General features: G+C 38.3%; 1 protein-coding gene across 1 annotated transcript in view; it reads left to right on the plus strand.

Annotated features, from left to right (window-relative positions):
• The window catches only part of CTNNAL1 (catenin alpha like 1), a 108,608-nt gene that overhangs the window by 31,831 nt on the left and 60,754 nt on the right, over nt 1-16,023 (plus strand). The window contains exon 4 of the mRNA XM_044658272.1: nt 10,773-10,892. Coding sequence (XP_044514207.1) covers nt 10,773-10,892 — 120 coding nt within the window. The remainder of the gene's footprint in view (nt 1-10,772; nt 10,893-16,023) is intronic.

A 16,023-nucleotide genomic window follows, 5' to 3' on the forward strand; every position in this document is an offset into this window, starting at 1 on the left:
ATCAATTGATTATCTGGGAGATTCAACAACTACTCATCAACTTAGCTTCAATTTAGCAATCCTATTCCCACTTTCCATCATTAATCCCATTTTCCCTTTCCACCTATATTTACCAACATTAAATCATTTACAAAGAAGTCATCTTTAAACCTGTCTGTGATTCTCAAGGTTCCAGAAAGAGGGCATCAGTTGAAGGAGTCATCTTGATTGTTAGGGAAGAAGATTTCAAATTTAGTAATCCTCAAATCATATTCTGAATCAATCCATAGTCAGAACCAGTTATCTAAACTAATTAGTCTTGATAAGCCTAACACACAAGTCTACTAGTTTAGTAATTAAGAGAATACAACCATCTTCATTAGTTTCTTAGGGATTTAGTTGGAACTGGTCAGCTGTGTTCACCAATCAGCTGATTCCTTCAATTCTAAAGTTGCAGTACCAATCAGGAAATCATTCAATTACTGAAGTAGGAAGATTCAACACTTTCTCCTACTGTGCCAAACTGCATTTGGGGTTGACCTTTTGGGATCATTACTTTTACATTTGTGACCCATCAGGATCTATAACTCCCTAAATTATCATAACACTGTATTATAAGAAATGATGTGTGTGATGAATACATAAAAGCATGAAAAGTTCTATATGAACTGATGCAGAATGAAGTAGAGCCAAGAAAACAATATATACAGGAACTACAACAATGTAAATGAAAAGAAAACCACACTAAAAAAACAAAAGTAAATGCAATAAAATTACAAAGATCAAATAGGACTCAAATGAAGAGATGCAAGAAGAACTCCCCAACCTAACCCTTAATGGATGTGGGAAGGCCACATATGTTGCACATCTTTTCAGACTTTGTTAATATATCAAACAGTTGTGCTGACTTTTTTTTTCTCTCCAAAAAGCCCACTATTCTTCATATGGGATGTCTCTGGAAGAAGTAAGAAGATGAATTATGATCTACTGTGGTAACATAAAAAACAGAAAATATCCATTAAAAACATTTTTAAAAAACATTGAATGAATCAACACTTTATTTAAGACAAAAGCAAAATTTGATCTTATTTGGAACTATAATTACCATTTATTTATGATAAATTTTGTGCATACTGGGTTCCTCAATATTAATGGATAATCATAATTGGTTGGTTAGTGGCTCTTGTCTTTATATGCAAAGAGGGAGTAAAATGGCATGTGCAGAGGATAATCATAGAACTTGGAGAAGGGCTTGTATTCGTAGTTTGTTCAACAGAATTTTGCTGAAAGTTTGCCTTGCCTTGATCACATTATGATAAGTGAAACCACCATCTTTGTGGCTTTTTATCCATTGGAACTCTCTAGGGTTTACCTTGGGTTTGAAAAAGAAAACCTGGAACACCAAATGAATCTTGAATCAGTCAGTTGTATAAACTTGCAGATAAAGTTAAGGCAGCCTTTTTTGCACAACAAAATGGATATACAGTTAGTGGTCAGGTTTTGCAGGGGTCATGATCAGTTGGATGGTGCCCAACCAATTCTTGTCCCTTTTAGAAAATAAGAGTCTTGCTTAGTGCTAGCAAGTTGACTGACCTTTTTTCATCTCATTTCAAAATTTCCCAAGTTGTTGTGTCCAGTAGATGTCTATTGTGTATAGGTGCTCCTCTAAAAGCAGTAGCCAGAACTGATGTGACAGATGCACACAAAAGATCAACAGATGATAATATTTAGTGCCCAAAGTTTGACTAATCTGCTTTCTCATTTTTCAAATGAGAACAATAACACAGGAAAGTTGTATGGCCTACTCAGAGTCACACGAATAGTGACTAGACACCAGAATTTGACCAAAGTCCTCTGTCTCCATCTTCAGTGTTCTTGCCACTGTGCCACCCTATAGAATCCTAGAGTTCAAAGGGACTTACTTCAAGGATCAAATGCAACCCCTCTCAGAACATATTTGTTCTACAGCATTTTGAATAGTCTAACCTGCTAGATTATCTTTTATCTAGATGGGCTGGGTTGGATATGGAGGAAAGTAAAGGAAAATTCAACAAAAAAAGACTGAGACCTGTTTTTTTTCTGAGCAAGATAACATTTTATTAATAGGAGTGCCACGTGCTAATAGAATGGGTCAGTGGCTTATCTCAATCTAGTCAAAAACCTTGAGCAGAAGGATAGCTCCCTTTTTATAGTTTTTGAGGAGTACAGAAAAAAAAGAGCAAAACCTTATACACAAGGAAAGACTACAGTTGGTTACAAGGGTGGCAGCATTATGGGGGTGAAGACAACATGATTGTTTAGAGAATTAAGGCATGAGGAACAATATTGGGTTGGAAGTTGGGAACGAGGGACTAGCAATAAATCCCTCCTATGACTAAGAAATGTTCGTTAGGCCACCTGCAAGGTCCAAGATGATAGCAAGCTAGACATCTTTAAAGGAAAGTTTGGTGTAAAGATAGAATAGACTCCCTGCAGTCTGCACTCATTCTTCATGGATAGCAGATTTTATTGAGACAAAAAAAAGAAGAGTAGAGAACTGAATTTCTAAATTTTCAAGCCAGCTCAATTTCTGCACTAAGTTCAGAGACTGTGACTTAGGTCAATGATGAGCAAACTTTTTAAAGAGGGGGCCAAAGAAAAGGAAATGCTCATCTGTCAATCTGTTTCTAAGGCAACTCTTTCGAAGTTTCATTGTATTGCATCCTACTCATTGTATTTGTCAGATTAGGGATAATATCGCAGCTGGATAGAACATTTCAGGGGGTGGCATCTGGTCTGCAGGCTGTAATTTGCCTGTCGCTGACTTAGGCAATTAGAGGACAAAATCAGCTAAATGTAAAGAGGGCCAATAAAAAATGATCCAGAATCAATTTAACTTTCTAAGTTAATTTCATCAGGGAATTTGAAGTATCACCCTGAAGCAAGTGACTGGATTTTGCTTTATTCCTCAGCTTTGTGGAACTTATGTTATATCCAAATGCTTATGTTAAATGGTCTGCATCTGGAGATAGGCAAGATTTCTTAGGATCAGAGTAGGTAAGCATGTGGACATGTGACCTGAAGTACTCCCAAGTGCCACCTGAACCAGATTAAAATGTAATTGGAAAACATTTAGCAAAATAAAGAAATATATGATAGGGCATAGCACATTAATATGTGGTTTTCTGAGTCAGTATATCACCATCAGCAATTCTTTTCCTTGATCTAGTCCAACATTCACATTTTACATTTGAGCAAGCTGAGGCCCACAGGTGAAGTGATTTGTTTGGACAAATCACAGAGGTGGAAAGTGGTAAAAGTTAGAATTCAAATACAGGTTCTTTCACACAAAGTTCAGGAGTCTTTCAACTATACCATGCTTAGTTATCTTAATTATTTCTTACTTATCCTCTTTCCCCGCAAATTCTTTGTCTTGGATAACTCCAGGAGTATGTGGGGGTACTGAGCAATTCACTTTAATGGTTCCAGTGTCCATTTCATTAGCCACTGCTGGCACTTTCCCCACTGCTCCTTGGACTTGTAGACCTTGCTTCCCTGGGGACTTTGTCTTGATAGACATTGGAAGGAAAATGGGAGTTGGACTGGATCTTTCCCTAAGGCCTTGTCAAGCTCCAGACCCCTCCCCAACTCTTCCTTGGAGATCAGGAAGATAAGTAAGTGACCAAGGTTTTGTCTCCTGTCCCTCTCTCCCCTTTAGGGTCTGATAGAATTGGCCTTCAGGAATTGTAGGTGGCCCGTTTAGGGTCAATAACTAAATTTATGTCCCAGTGAGTAAACTAGGTTACATCTGTCTGGCCTCTATCCTCCAGCAACTGAGATGGATGAAGATGAATTCCCTTATATGGGGATCCATAGACATATGACATTGTGATGACGATTCAGTTATTCTTAATATTGTCTTTGGTGATAAATGACTGACTGCTGGTACACATTTGTGGTTTTCTAAGTCAATATGTGATCTTCAGGGGTTCTTTCTTTTGACAGCAATATTTTACAGTTAAGTAAGCTGAGGCCAACAGAGATGAAGTGACTTGTTTGGACAAATCACAGAGGTGGTAAATGGTAAAGCTAGATTCAGATTTGGACCTCAGGAAATACCAGAGCTCTTATGTCCCACAGAGCCAGACCCATACTTCTTCTATTCAAGGGCATCTTGAGTTTTTTCGGGTTAGTTAGACTCTTTTCACCAATATTAGGATTTTCTCAAAAACCCCTGATTTTCTTTATGACCAAGATGATGAACCATGCCACCTATCTCCTGACAGAAAATGAAACTTTCCCGTGGTCACTTTATTATGAGCCCTGTCATTCATTGATTTCACTGAACTTTCTTGAGGCTATTAGTTGTTTTGGCGTATACCTTCTCTAGGGGGAAATGGTGTTGTGAGTTCACTGTGTGAAATTGATGCTCTTTGATTTGTCCTCAAAGTAGTATCCAATCAACTTCTGGTTCTAAAGTCTCTTATTTGGCAAATAGGGGCTATGGTCCTTCTTCTTCTTCCTGCCCACCCCCCATTCCTGTAAAAAAATCTTCCTTGTGGAAAAAAATTTTCCAAAACATCCTATGTGGACAAAAGAAGACACTATCATTGGGGCCTGTCTCTTCCCTTCCCCAAAAATAGATATCCATCCTCTCTCCTCCTTTCCTTTTTTACATCTTCTCTCTCCTATATTTTCCTCCTTTGTTCCCTCCTCCCCTTTATACAAAAGTTCTCATATGTTTGGAAAGCATTCCCTTTTCTGCTCTGCATATTAGAATCTTAAACTTCTTTCAAAGCTCAACTCAGGTGCCATTTCTAAATTAGGCCTTTTCTCTTCACAGAAGATACTCCTTCTGTCTTGAAATTACTTTGAATTACTCTGTATTTTCTTACCTACATGTTTTATTCCCCTAAGTTCCTTAAATGCAGAAACTTTATATCCTCAATCCCTAGCATAGTGTCTTGCACATGAGAGGTGCTTAATAAATGTTTTTTGGAGCCAGATTAATTTCCTTCTCACTTTCTTTTTCTCTCCTTTCCTTTCCTTCACCCTCTCTCCTTCCCTTGTCTCCTCTTCCCCTCTCCTTCTTCCTTCCCTCTCTCACTCCTAGATTATTTCTAAATTTTTTCCTGATCTTCTTGCTGTGGCTTAACCCTGCCAATTCCACAAATCTTCCTTTCTGCCCATAATTTGGTTCTTCAGGTCTAACTGGATTGAGGCAGTCACCTTGAGGGCCAGGCTGGGTAGGTAAGAAAATGAGCTTTCCCTAGACCTAGCAGGAAAGCCTCAATGTATAGTAGAATACTGGGCTTAAAGTTAGAAGACCTGGGTTTAAGTCCCATTTTTATTATGTCAATAGTATGTAATTTCTATCTAAAATATAGTCAATAATCTCTATTTTTGCCTACTTTTCCAAATTGCCTACCTTTCCCCCCCCAAATTGCCTACCTTTCCTTGGAAGGATCAGGCAAGAAAATGAAATGAAAGGGGGTCCCCTGGAATTCTGGGTGAGTCTTGACCCTGTATCTTGCAGGAATTCCACCCTGCCATTTTCCATGTTACAGTATGTTCTTTATGTTCTTGAGCCATACACAAGTCTGAGGTATTTTTATTATGCTTAAAATGGGAAAGGACCTTAAGATTCAACCTAGAGCATTAGTATAAGGTGAATTCCTAGGAGCACAGGCACATGTACCCTTTATAAGTATTAGATTCTTTCCTTCTTGACCCACAATCCACAGCCCTGCTTTTCCCTTTGAGTTAATACCTGAGGCAAGAGAAAGTTGGGGGTAGGTGTTTATTTATAGGGACCTAGAGTACTTTATACCTGTGTAATGAATTTTAGGGACTTTTTCTGTAGCCTTTGGAAAATTAGCACTGATTCTAGCAATGCCTAATAGTGCTACCAAAAAACCCAGTCTGGGTATAAATGTTTCAGAATGCTTCTTAATTCTGTGCAATATGACAGATGGAGGGTTATCAAATGTTCCTGTGAGCTAACTATACTGTTTTGCATAACCCTAGTTCCCTGTCATGGTACTGTTGTGATAAAGCTGACAAGGATTGAAGACAGTAGTGATCTTGGGGCAATATATGCCTTTATTTGATTTAAGAGTAGCTTCCTGGAAAGTAGAAAATTGGTACACACTTCATTTTTTTCATAAACTATTATATAGCAAACAGATCCTCTGATAAGACTTGTGGGATTTTTGTGGAAAATGTTGGTCCAAGAGAAATGTAGATACTATATCCTTGTGCATGTGGGAGGTGCCCCCCTTTCCCATTCATAGTATATCTTTTCATCTTGGGTTCCAAAGACACAGGTAACCATTAAGTTAAGTTGTGCAAAATAAACAAGGGCCACCAATCTTGGAAAGTACTTAGTTAGATGATGATTTGAAGTTATCCTAGATTTCAGTGCTATATTACAATGATATGGTCATTCTTTAAAAGTAGCTTTTATTTCTAAAAGTTCCCTGTCCCAAAAAGTTATGTTTCTATTCTACAATAATCATTGAATGGAACATAGAGAACATGTTTGAAGCGTGTTCCTAAAGACCTTGTCTTTGGGACAGGAAACTTGACTTGAACTTTGTGTGAAGCATGATTGTATCATTAGAGTCCATTTTAAAGGCATACCATTTTTTCAGTTAAATCATAATGGGGGAAAAATTAATTTAAGCACTGATGGGATTTGTTGTTTCAGAAAAATATACCATACCTTATGTAAATGGGTTAGTTTTTTGATATATTTTATAAGGATCAATCCATTGCTTCTTGGTAGAGAGAAAAAATACACAATGACTTCCCAGCATTTACAGCTTGAACATTTACTTTTCAAGTGTGTACTTGATAATTTTTATATTTTGGGTTTGTTCTTGTTGAAGAAAAAAATAAAAACATTTCAGTAGGCAACCCTGAAGCATTTGAGGAAGTCTCCAAGCAGATTGTTAAGAGTACTAGAAGGCTATAGCAACTCATTGTAAAACCAGAGGTGTAACTATGGATTCAAAGATATTAATATTTGGTATGGAACAATATTTTTCATCTATGTCCCTTGTACCTAGGTATCTGAAAGATTCAGTTTTATGAATCAGTGGATTCTTTTGTAGACATTGGTATTAGGTCATGGATAAAAAGGAAAGCAGTATGTGAGGCTGCATGGCACTGTTAAAAGAACATTAGATTTGGATACATATTATGGGTTCACATCCAAATTCGACTGTCGGTGTGACTTTGGACAAATCAATTAACTTCTTTGGGCCTTGTGTCTCATCTAAAAAATGAGGAAGTTAGACTAGACGACCTATAAAGTCTCATTTTATTGGGCAGGTTTAATCTTACTACCAATTATGAATTCATTGAGGATACAGTAACCTGAAGAATTCTCCATTTTCCTCCACAAGATGATGGAAACCACTGCATGGAAAATAAATGGACAGACAAATTTCCTCTTTAAAATTTTTAGGGTATCCAGTTCTGAACCTCAAAAGCACAAGGAAGAGCATTGAATTGAGAGTTAAGAAACTTGGTTTCTAGTCCCAGTTTTCCTACTATAAAGGGAATAGATTAGAGAAGTCCCTGATCAAATTGGAGAATTGACCTAAACAACCCAATAACATACTAGAGAGTGAAGGCAATTGATAGGACACAAAGAATTTTTAGTAACCAGCTGAATAAGGGCCAGTCATGTCCCTAATCACCTTTCTAAAAAGTAAGCTAACTTCACTCATAGTTGGTAAGCTTGAGTAGTTAGTTTTTTGGCATCAGCTTCAGAAGAGGAAATGAACTCTTGAGGAAGACATGAAATTTTGAGAACTCACTGCACCTTTTGTACAGTATAGTCCAGTGATGGTGAACCTTTTGGAACTTTTTAGGGACCCTGTGCCATGCCCCACTCACCCCCCAGACTGTGTGCCCATGCCCTGCCCCCTGACTGCATGCAGTGCCCCACCCACCCCTGCATTGGGGGCTGGGGCTGGGATGTAGGCTGGCCAAACCAGGGCTGAGCTCCGCCTGGAGAGAGGCTCTTAGGCTCCACCCCCTGTGTTCAGGGGTGGATCCAGGCTCCTAGCTGGCCAAGCCAGGGGCCTGCATGTGTCCACAGAGAGGTCTCTTCGTGCCATCTTTGGCACACATGCCACTGGTTCACCATCACAGGTATAGTCGGTAAGGTATGGGGCAGAGGGGAGTTTACTTATTGGCAGTGGAGTCTCGTGAGGAAATCACCAGGTTGCAGGAGAAACGCTAGCTTGTGCCCAAGAGAGGAATTCAAAATCATTACTTTCTGAACCCCAACCTTCCATGCAGAAGAAGGGGATTTTGAGTGCTCTAGGTAATGTGATCTCAGTATCTAGTTTTTTATCAGAGAAAAGAGATTTTCAAGGGCAACATCAGCTTTGAGAGTTACCTCAGGGCAACTCTAAATTTAAGTTCAAGAGTTCTTGAATTCAGGGGTTCAAGAATTTCTTAAGGCATGTTTCCTGATAAGTCCTTTTTTCTTGGAGAATAGGGAAAAATAAATGCTTCCTCAGAGCACAAAGACTCAGAAAATGCTAATTTGGGCAAAAGCTATGAAAGGATACTACCACCAAGCACTGATTATTGGAGGAATATTTGGACATGACTATAAGGCCAAGGCCAGAGGGAAGAAATTAGAGCCTTGAAGTTCCCCTCTTTACACATGCCTTGGCCATATCTATTCTCTCTATATATACTTCTTCCCCTGCCCCCCAGCATCCTGGCCATACATGATCCCTACATATCTATGCATCTATTTGTGACTGCTGTTTTATCTCTCCGTAATAGTGCCAAATGTATATGGGATGTGCCCCAAGTTTACAGGGAAAGACATTTTGTTACTACTTTCTTACTATGTCATTTAAATACTATTACTTTAAACTGAATGTATCCTTTGACTGTTAAAGGTAAACACATCAGAGGGAGCTCATGCCTACTTACATAATACCGTAAATATAGTTGTTCTCCAGAACACCGGATTGGTGAGTGTAAATGGGAGAGGCATAAGGAGGTGTCCCCAGGGCATTGTATTGTGGGAGTGACTCAAGTTGACTATCTCAAAATGGAACTACCTGAGGGGCCCCTGTGTATCACAGAGGATAGAGCTTCAGATCTGGAGTCAGGACGGCTTGGGTTCAAATGTGCCTTCAGACACTTTTTAGCCATGTGACCCTGGAGTAAAAGCCACTTTAACCCCAATTGCTTTGCCCTTACTGCACTTCTGTCTTGGAATTGATACTTAGGATCGATTCTAAGACAGAAAGCAAGGTTTTTTTCTTTGGTTGGTTGGTTTTTAATGTGGCTACCCTCTCTTTAAAAACACCCTAGACAAGGCTGACTCTCAGCAGCCCATCTCTACAAGTGTCCTGTTTCCCATCAGTGGTCTTTATCCGGAGACCAACACCCTAATATGTGATCAGTTTATTTAGGAAAATGCTCATGAAAGGAAAGATTTTAAGACCAAGCAAGAGTTAGAAAATATTACAAAATGTAAAATAAATAATTGTGATTACATTAAATTAAAAAGGTTTTGTACAAACAAAACCCATGCAATCAAAATTAGAAGAAAAGTAACAAATTGGGAAAAAAACCTTTATAACAAAAACCTCTGACAAAGGTCTAATTACTCAAATTTATAAGGAGCCAAATAATTGTATAAAAAAGTAAGCCATTCCCCAATTGATAAATGGGCAAGGGACATGAATAGGCAATTTTCAGATACAGAAATCAAAACTATCAATAAGCACATGAAAAAGTGTTCTAAATCTCTTATAATTAGAGAAATGCAAATCAAAACAACACTGAGGTATCACCTCACACCTAGCAGATTGGTTGACATGACAACAAAAGAAAGTAATAAATGTTGGAGGGGATGTGGCAAAATTGGGACATTAATGCATTGCTGGTGGAGTTGTAAATTGATCCAACCATTCGGGATGGCAATTTGGAACTATGCCCAAAGGGCTATAAAAGATTGCCTGCCCTTTGATCCAGTCATACCACTGCTGGGTTTATACACCAAAGAGATCATAAGGGAAAAGACTTGTACAAAATCATTATAGCTGCACTCTTTGTGGTGGTAAAAAATTGGAAAATGAGGGGATGCCCTTCAATTAGGGAATGACTGAACAAACTGTGGTATCTGTTGGTGATAGAATACTATTGTGCTGAAAGGAATAATGAACTGGAGCAATTCCATGTGAACTGGAATGATCTCCAGGAATTGATGCAAAGTGAAAGGAGCAGATCCAGGAGAACCTTATACACAGAGATGATACATTATGGCACAGTCGAATGTAATGGACTTCTCTACTAACAGCAATGCAATGATCCAGGACATTTCTGAGGGACCTATGAGAAAGAATGCTATCCACATCCAGAGAAAGAACTGTGGGAGTAGAAACACAGAAGAAAAACAACTGCTTGATCACATGGGTCGATGGGAATATGATTAGGGATGTAGATCTAAGCGATCACCCTAATACAAATATTAATAATATGGAAATAGGTCTTGATCAATGACACATGTAAAACCCAGTAGAATTGCTCATTGGCTATGGGAGGGGGTGGGAAAAGGAGCGGGAAAGAACATGAATCATGTAACCATGGGGAAATATTCTAAATTAATTAATTAAATAAAGTTTTTAAAATTAAAAAAAGGAAAATGCTCAGTTTGACCAAGGATTACTCTGATCTCTTTTATAGATCTGAATGTTTAAAAAATTAATCCTAGAGTTTTACAAATAAATCTGATGACAGTTAAGATAATTAAGTTATGTTTTGTTTTATAGGTTCTTGCAACTATGGAACAACTAGAAAATGTGAAGAGTTTTCAGGAGTTCGTGCAGATATTCAGTCAGTTTGGAAATGAAATGGTAGAATTTGCACATCTAACTGGAGACAGACAAAATGTATGTATTTTCTAAACCTGAATAGTAAAAAAGCAAGATTTACTTCTATTTTCACATGAAATTATGTTCTTTTCTAAGTGACATATGTACTCAGATTTTATCAGAAACCTTTATTATAGTCTGTCTTTGATAGGTGAGTCAGGATAAGGCAAATAAATCACTGTGCTTTGTTTTTTCCACAAGAATGTATAACAACTTTGTGTAAAAAAACCCAAAACATTATTTAAAAAAAATAATTGTTAGGTACCCAGGCCAGTCCACAGGTGCCTGAAAAGTGTTATCCAACTGCCATACATTTCAAAGTTGTTCATTCATCAAAAATGTATTTGGTAGGGTATCCATGTTCAGATAGAGATTGGGTTAGATGTGAGATGTGATTAATAAAATTCCAAGAGTTTATAATTCTTTGAATGCTTTTACTATCATTAATATTTAATATTTGCAAAGCATTTTATAAAAAGTATCTTATTTAATCCTTCCAATAACTCTTGGAGGTAGATGTTTACTATTATCCTCATTTTGTAGATGAGGAAATTGAATCTGATGTAGATAAAGTAATTGCCCAAGATCACACATCTAGTAAGAAGCTAAAGCAAGGGTGTTTGAGGCCTCAGGCCAGCACTCTATCTGCTGCTTCACCTAGCTACCTAGTATACACTTTAGTTTATAGCGAAAAAATTAATAACTAAAAACAGTAAAATATTGAATGAGAAATTGTTTTTATTCATACTTGAGGAAAAGTAGCTTTAATTAGAAGTAGATGAACTAGATGATAGAAGGGAGATGGAATGAAGTATACATTTTCAAATGTGATCAATATGTTGAATTATTTTACTTACATGTGTTTATTTATATGGAAGCAGGGAGTTAGGAAAAGGCATCAGGAAAATATATGAAAATACACATAAGAAAAAGTTCAAAAAAGGACCCAAAATGGAAATTTTGTCATTTGTTATGTTAAATTTAATAACTTTTTAAAAATTGTATGGAACAGAAAAATTCATAGTTTAAAGTTTTACAATCTTCTTTTTTTATCCTTTTGTTTACAAAAATGCTCCTGTGTGTTAAGTTCATAAATAAAAAGAAAATTTAAATTTAAAAAAGTTAGATAGTTTAGTGGACATTCAAAAGGGAACCTCTGGGTAGTGTTCAAAACCTTTAGAAAATTCCCTACACTTAACTATCAGCCAGGGAAATCTGGGAATGAGTGGGAGAAGAATGGATTAGGAAAGATGGGCAAAGTAGTGTGCATATGGATGCCCACGAATTAGATATTTCTAAACCAGTAAGTGCCTTCATAATTAAATCCATCATATATGCAAAAAGGGCAGCTTAGATGGCACAGTGGATTGAGTGCTGGCTTAGAATCAGGAAGACCAATCTTCCTGAGTTCAAATCTGACCTCAGACCCTATGCAGGCTGTGCGACCCTAGGCAAGTCACTTAATCCTATTTGCTTCTGTTTCCTCATCTGTAAAATCAACTGGAAAAGGAAATGGGAAACCATTCCACCATCTTTGTCAAGAAAATGCCTATTAGGATCACAAAGAGTCAGCCATGACTGAAATGACTAGACAGTGGCAAATATGCAAAAGAACACATTTTACTTTTTCTTCTTTCAGTTTACTTGAATCAACAACAAAGTCATAGGTCTTTGGTACTACCTCATTAAAGAATTTTCTGACCCTTTCCTAATACTTCTTTTTCAAATCCATGAATGGTTTGTGTAGGCACAATGCACATAATCATTAATGCTGTGCTTGTGAATACGATGGAGAGAATTTAATAATACTACATACTTGATATTATCTCTTCCTATCTTCTGCAGCAGATTGCCCCCCCCAACAACATCCCCCTCCCCACATAATTCTCAGTCCTTAATCCCTGCCTATCTACTGGTTCCTTCTTTGCTGTATATAAATATGGTCATGTCTCAAATATCCTGAAAAATAAAAAATATATACGTATACATATATATACTTGATCCTTCCAGGTCAGACTGGCTATCACCCTATATCTCTGTTCCACTTCTCAGCTGAACTCAATGAAAATGTCATCTACATTTAGCACCTCTTCTCCCCCTTCTTTCTTCTCACTTTCTTCCACTTGCTTTGCATTTTGTACTATACTAATGGATAGAGAGAAAAAGAAAGGGAAAAGACTGTTCTTGCCCTCTAAGAGATCACAATCTACTGGGAGAGACAAAATATAAATACGTGCAAATAAGCTCCATACAGAACAAATAGGAAATAATCAACAAAAAGGAAGTTACTAGAATTAAAAGGGATTGGGAAAGACCTCCTATAGAAGATGGGATTTTGACTGGGACTTTGAGGAAGCCAGGGAAGCCAGGAATAGAGAGACAAGGAAAGAGAGCACTCCAACCATGAGAGACAATCAGAGAAAATGCCTGGAGCTGAGAGATGGAATATCTTCCTCAGAGAACAGCAAAGAAGCCAGTGTTACTTGATCAAAGTGTATATGGTGGAGTGTAAGAAGAGAAAGCTGAAAAAGGCATGTGGGGCTGGGGGAAGGGGGGGTGGAAAACAGCTTCTGAGTGGCTTTGAACACCAGTGAATTTTGTATTTGATTCTAGAGGTGATAGGGAGCCAGTGGAGTTTATTGAGTAGGGTGGTGACATAGTTGGACCTACACTTTAGAAAAATCACTTCAGTGGCTGAATAAAGAATTACTTAAATGAGAAGACACTCAGTGAAAAGGAGACATATTCACAATGTGAATGAAGACATGCATGTATGAATGAATGAATGAAATTAGTGTCTACTATGCATGAAGTATTGTTAAGTGCTTACAGATATAAACAGAAAAATTAGTCTAAGGGAATTTTGACTGTTAAGACTAATGGAAAAGCACCATGTAGTGTTGCCATAGGGCAAAGCATGTGGCAATACATCTTCTTTAGTGTCATTTCCATTGATAAACCCACATGCACTGAAACATTTGAAGATGCCAAAGACTTTGATGGTGAGAACTGTTTTCTGGTTCTTCAGTTGCTGTGGCTAGAGACTATGGAGATGGAGGCTCTAGATCAGGGGTCAGCAACCTTTTTGGCCGTGAGAGCCATAAACACCACATTTTTTAAAATGTAATTTCGTGAGAGCCGTACAGTGCTCACAGTGCACTCCTGTAACAGTGCCTGAAAAAAAAATTGACTTTATGGCTCCTGCAGAAAGAGCCATACGTTGCCGACCCCAGCTCTAGCACCTGAAGAGGAATTTGCCAGGCCTTGTCTCCCCAAGGGTTGCTACCCAGAACAATGATTGCAGGAGGCAGACTAGATGCGGGGCCTGTAGCCCAGAGAGCACTGCAGTCCTTGGGCTCATGGGCTTTCCAGCCTGAGGGTAGCAGTGGGAGGTGGCGGTAGATGAGACAGCAGGCTCCTTCACAGGGATTGCTCCTCTGGATGATGGATGTAGGGCCATATTAGAAACAGGGCTTTGGGCTAGAGGATACTATATCCCTGGAGGTCTGAGGGAGGATTGTCCAGGTGGTCCCTTCCTACTTTATCAGACTTCTGGACATATTATTCCCTCCTACACACTGTATGGTCTGTCCATACTGATTCATTTGCTATTCCTCAGATATAATGCTCCATCTTATGAATGTTTCCCTAGACCTAGAACATTGTTCCTCTTTACCTCTGTTTCTTAGATTTTCTGGCTTCCTTCAGTACTCAACTAAAATACCACTTTTTACATAAAGCCCTTTCCCAGTTTGCCCTTTCCCACCCCTTTAATGTAAAAACCTTCCCCTTTAAGGTTACCTTGTATCTATTCTACATATCTTGTATATATACATATATGTGTACATAGTAATATGAGGGTATGCCTATTATTATCTTCCTAATTGAAGTGTAAAGTCCTTGAGAGCAAAGAATTTCTGCCATTTCTTTGCATTCTCAGTGCTTAACTCAGTTTCTGGCATATCTGGCTTCTAAGAGTTTTTTTATAATTATGTGTTTCGAAGATAAGGGTTTTAGGGAGGGGGAAAAAGTTGATCATGTTGGATATCAATTTGGAAGAAGAGAGCAGGAATAGTCCTGGCCCCTGGACTCTTTGTTTTTACCAGTGACTACTTAGTTGAGAGCACAGATGGCATGGTTGCCAAATTTGCAAAGGATATGGAGCTTTGAAGAATGTGTATCACAATGGATGATTAATGGGGTCAGAAGGTAGAAATATCCAGACCAGCTAGAATCGTGGGACTCTTTGAATAAGCTAATAAGTTGGGATTTGAGCTTTGGACTGGATTTCATTGGCATAAGGGATTTCTCATAGGGACAGTCCCCTGCCACTGCAGATCAGCTCCTTCTCTATGATTTAGAGCCTGAGAGAATCCTCTGGCCAAGGTGACATGGCTAGCTTTTGTCACAAGCAGGTTTGACCAAATCGTGTCAACTCTGAGGCCAGCTCTTTATTCAATGTCATGTTACCTCTCTGGGTAAAAGTTAAGCCAAGGATAAGGAAGGTACCTGTGGTACAGGGATGAGGAAACTTTCTATCCATGCTGGGCAGTAGCTTCTATGCACCATAGTGTTACCTGGGGTTCACATGCCCAGGGTTCACATAGCTAGTTTGTCAGAGGATGGACCTGACCCCAGATCTTCCTGGTTCCAGAGCAAGTTAACACTCCACTACACCAAGATATGACATCACTCCATTTCTGTCCTGTCTTCTTTAAAATCTATGTCTTCTGGCAATCCAGGTTAGGGGGTTGGGTTCTTCTTCTTAGTAGTTATCTTTTCTGATACATAAATGAAATAAATGTGAAGAAATATATAGGAATAAATGCAAAGTTTTATCTTTGGAGGTAAAAAAAATTGGCTTCACAAATGGCTAAGCAACAGGTTTGTGAAAAAGGCCAGAAGATTACAGTCAATAACAAATTCAGTATGTCAGCAGTGTTGCCTTTGTTTATATATACCACCATTATTTCTTCTTCTTTTTTTTTTTTAACATTTATTAATAATCATTTTTAACATGGTTACATGATTCATGCTCCTATTTTCCCCTTCACCCCCCGCACTCCCCCCACCCATGGCCGACGCACTTTTCCACTGGTTTTGTCATGTGTCCTTGATCAAGACCAATTTCCCAATTGTTGGTGGTTGC

The sequence above is a fragment of the Gracilinanus agilis genome, chromosome 1 (assembly GCF_016433145.1).
Source record: "Gracilinanus agilis isolate LMUSP501 chromosome 1, AgileGrace, whole genome shotgun sequence".
Lineage (NCBI taxonomy): Eukaryota > Metazoa > Chordata > Mammalia > Didelphimorphia > Didelphidae > Gracilinanus > Gracilinanus agilis.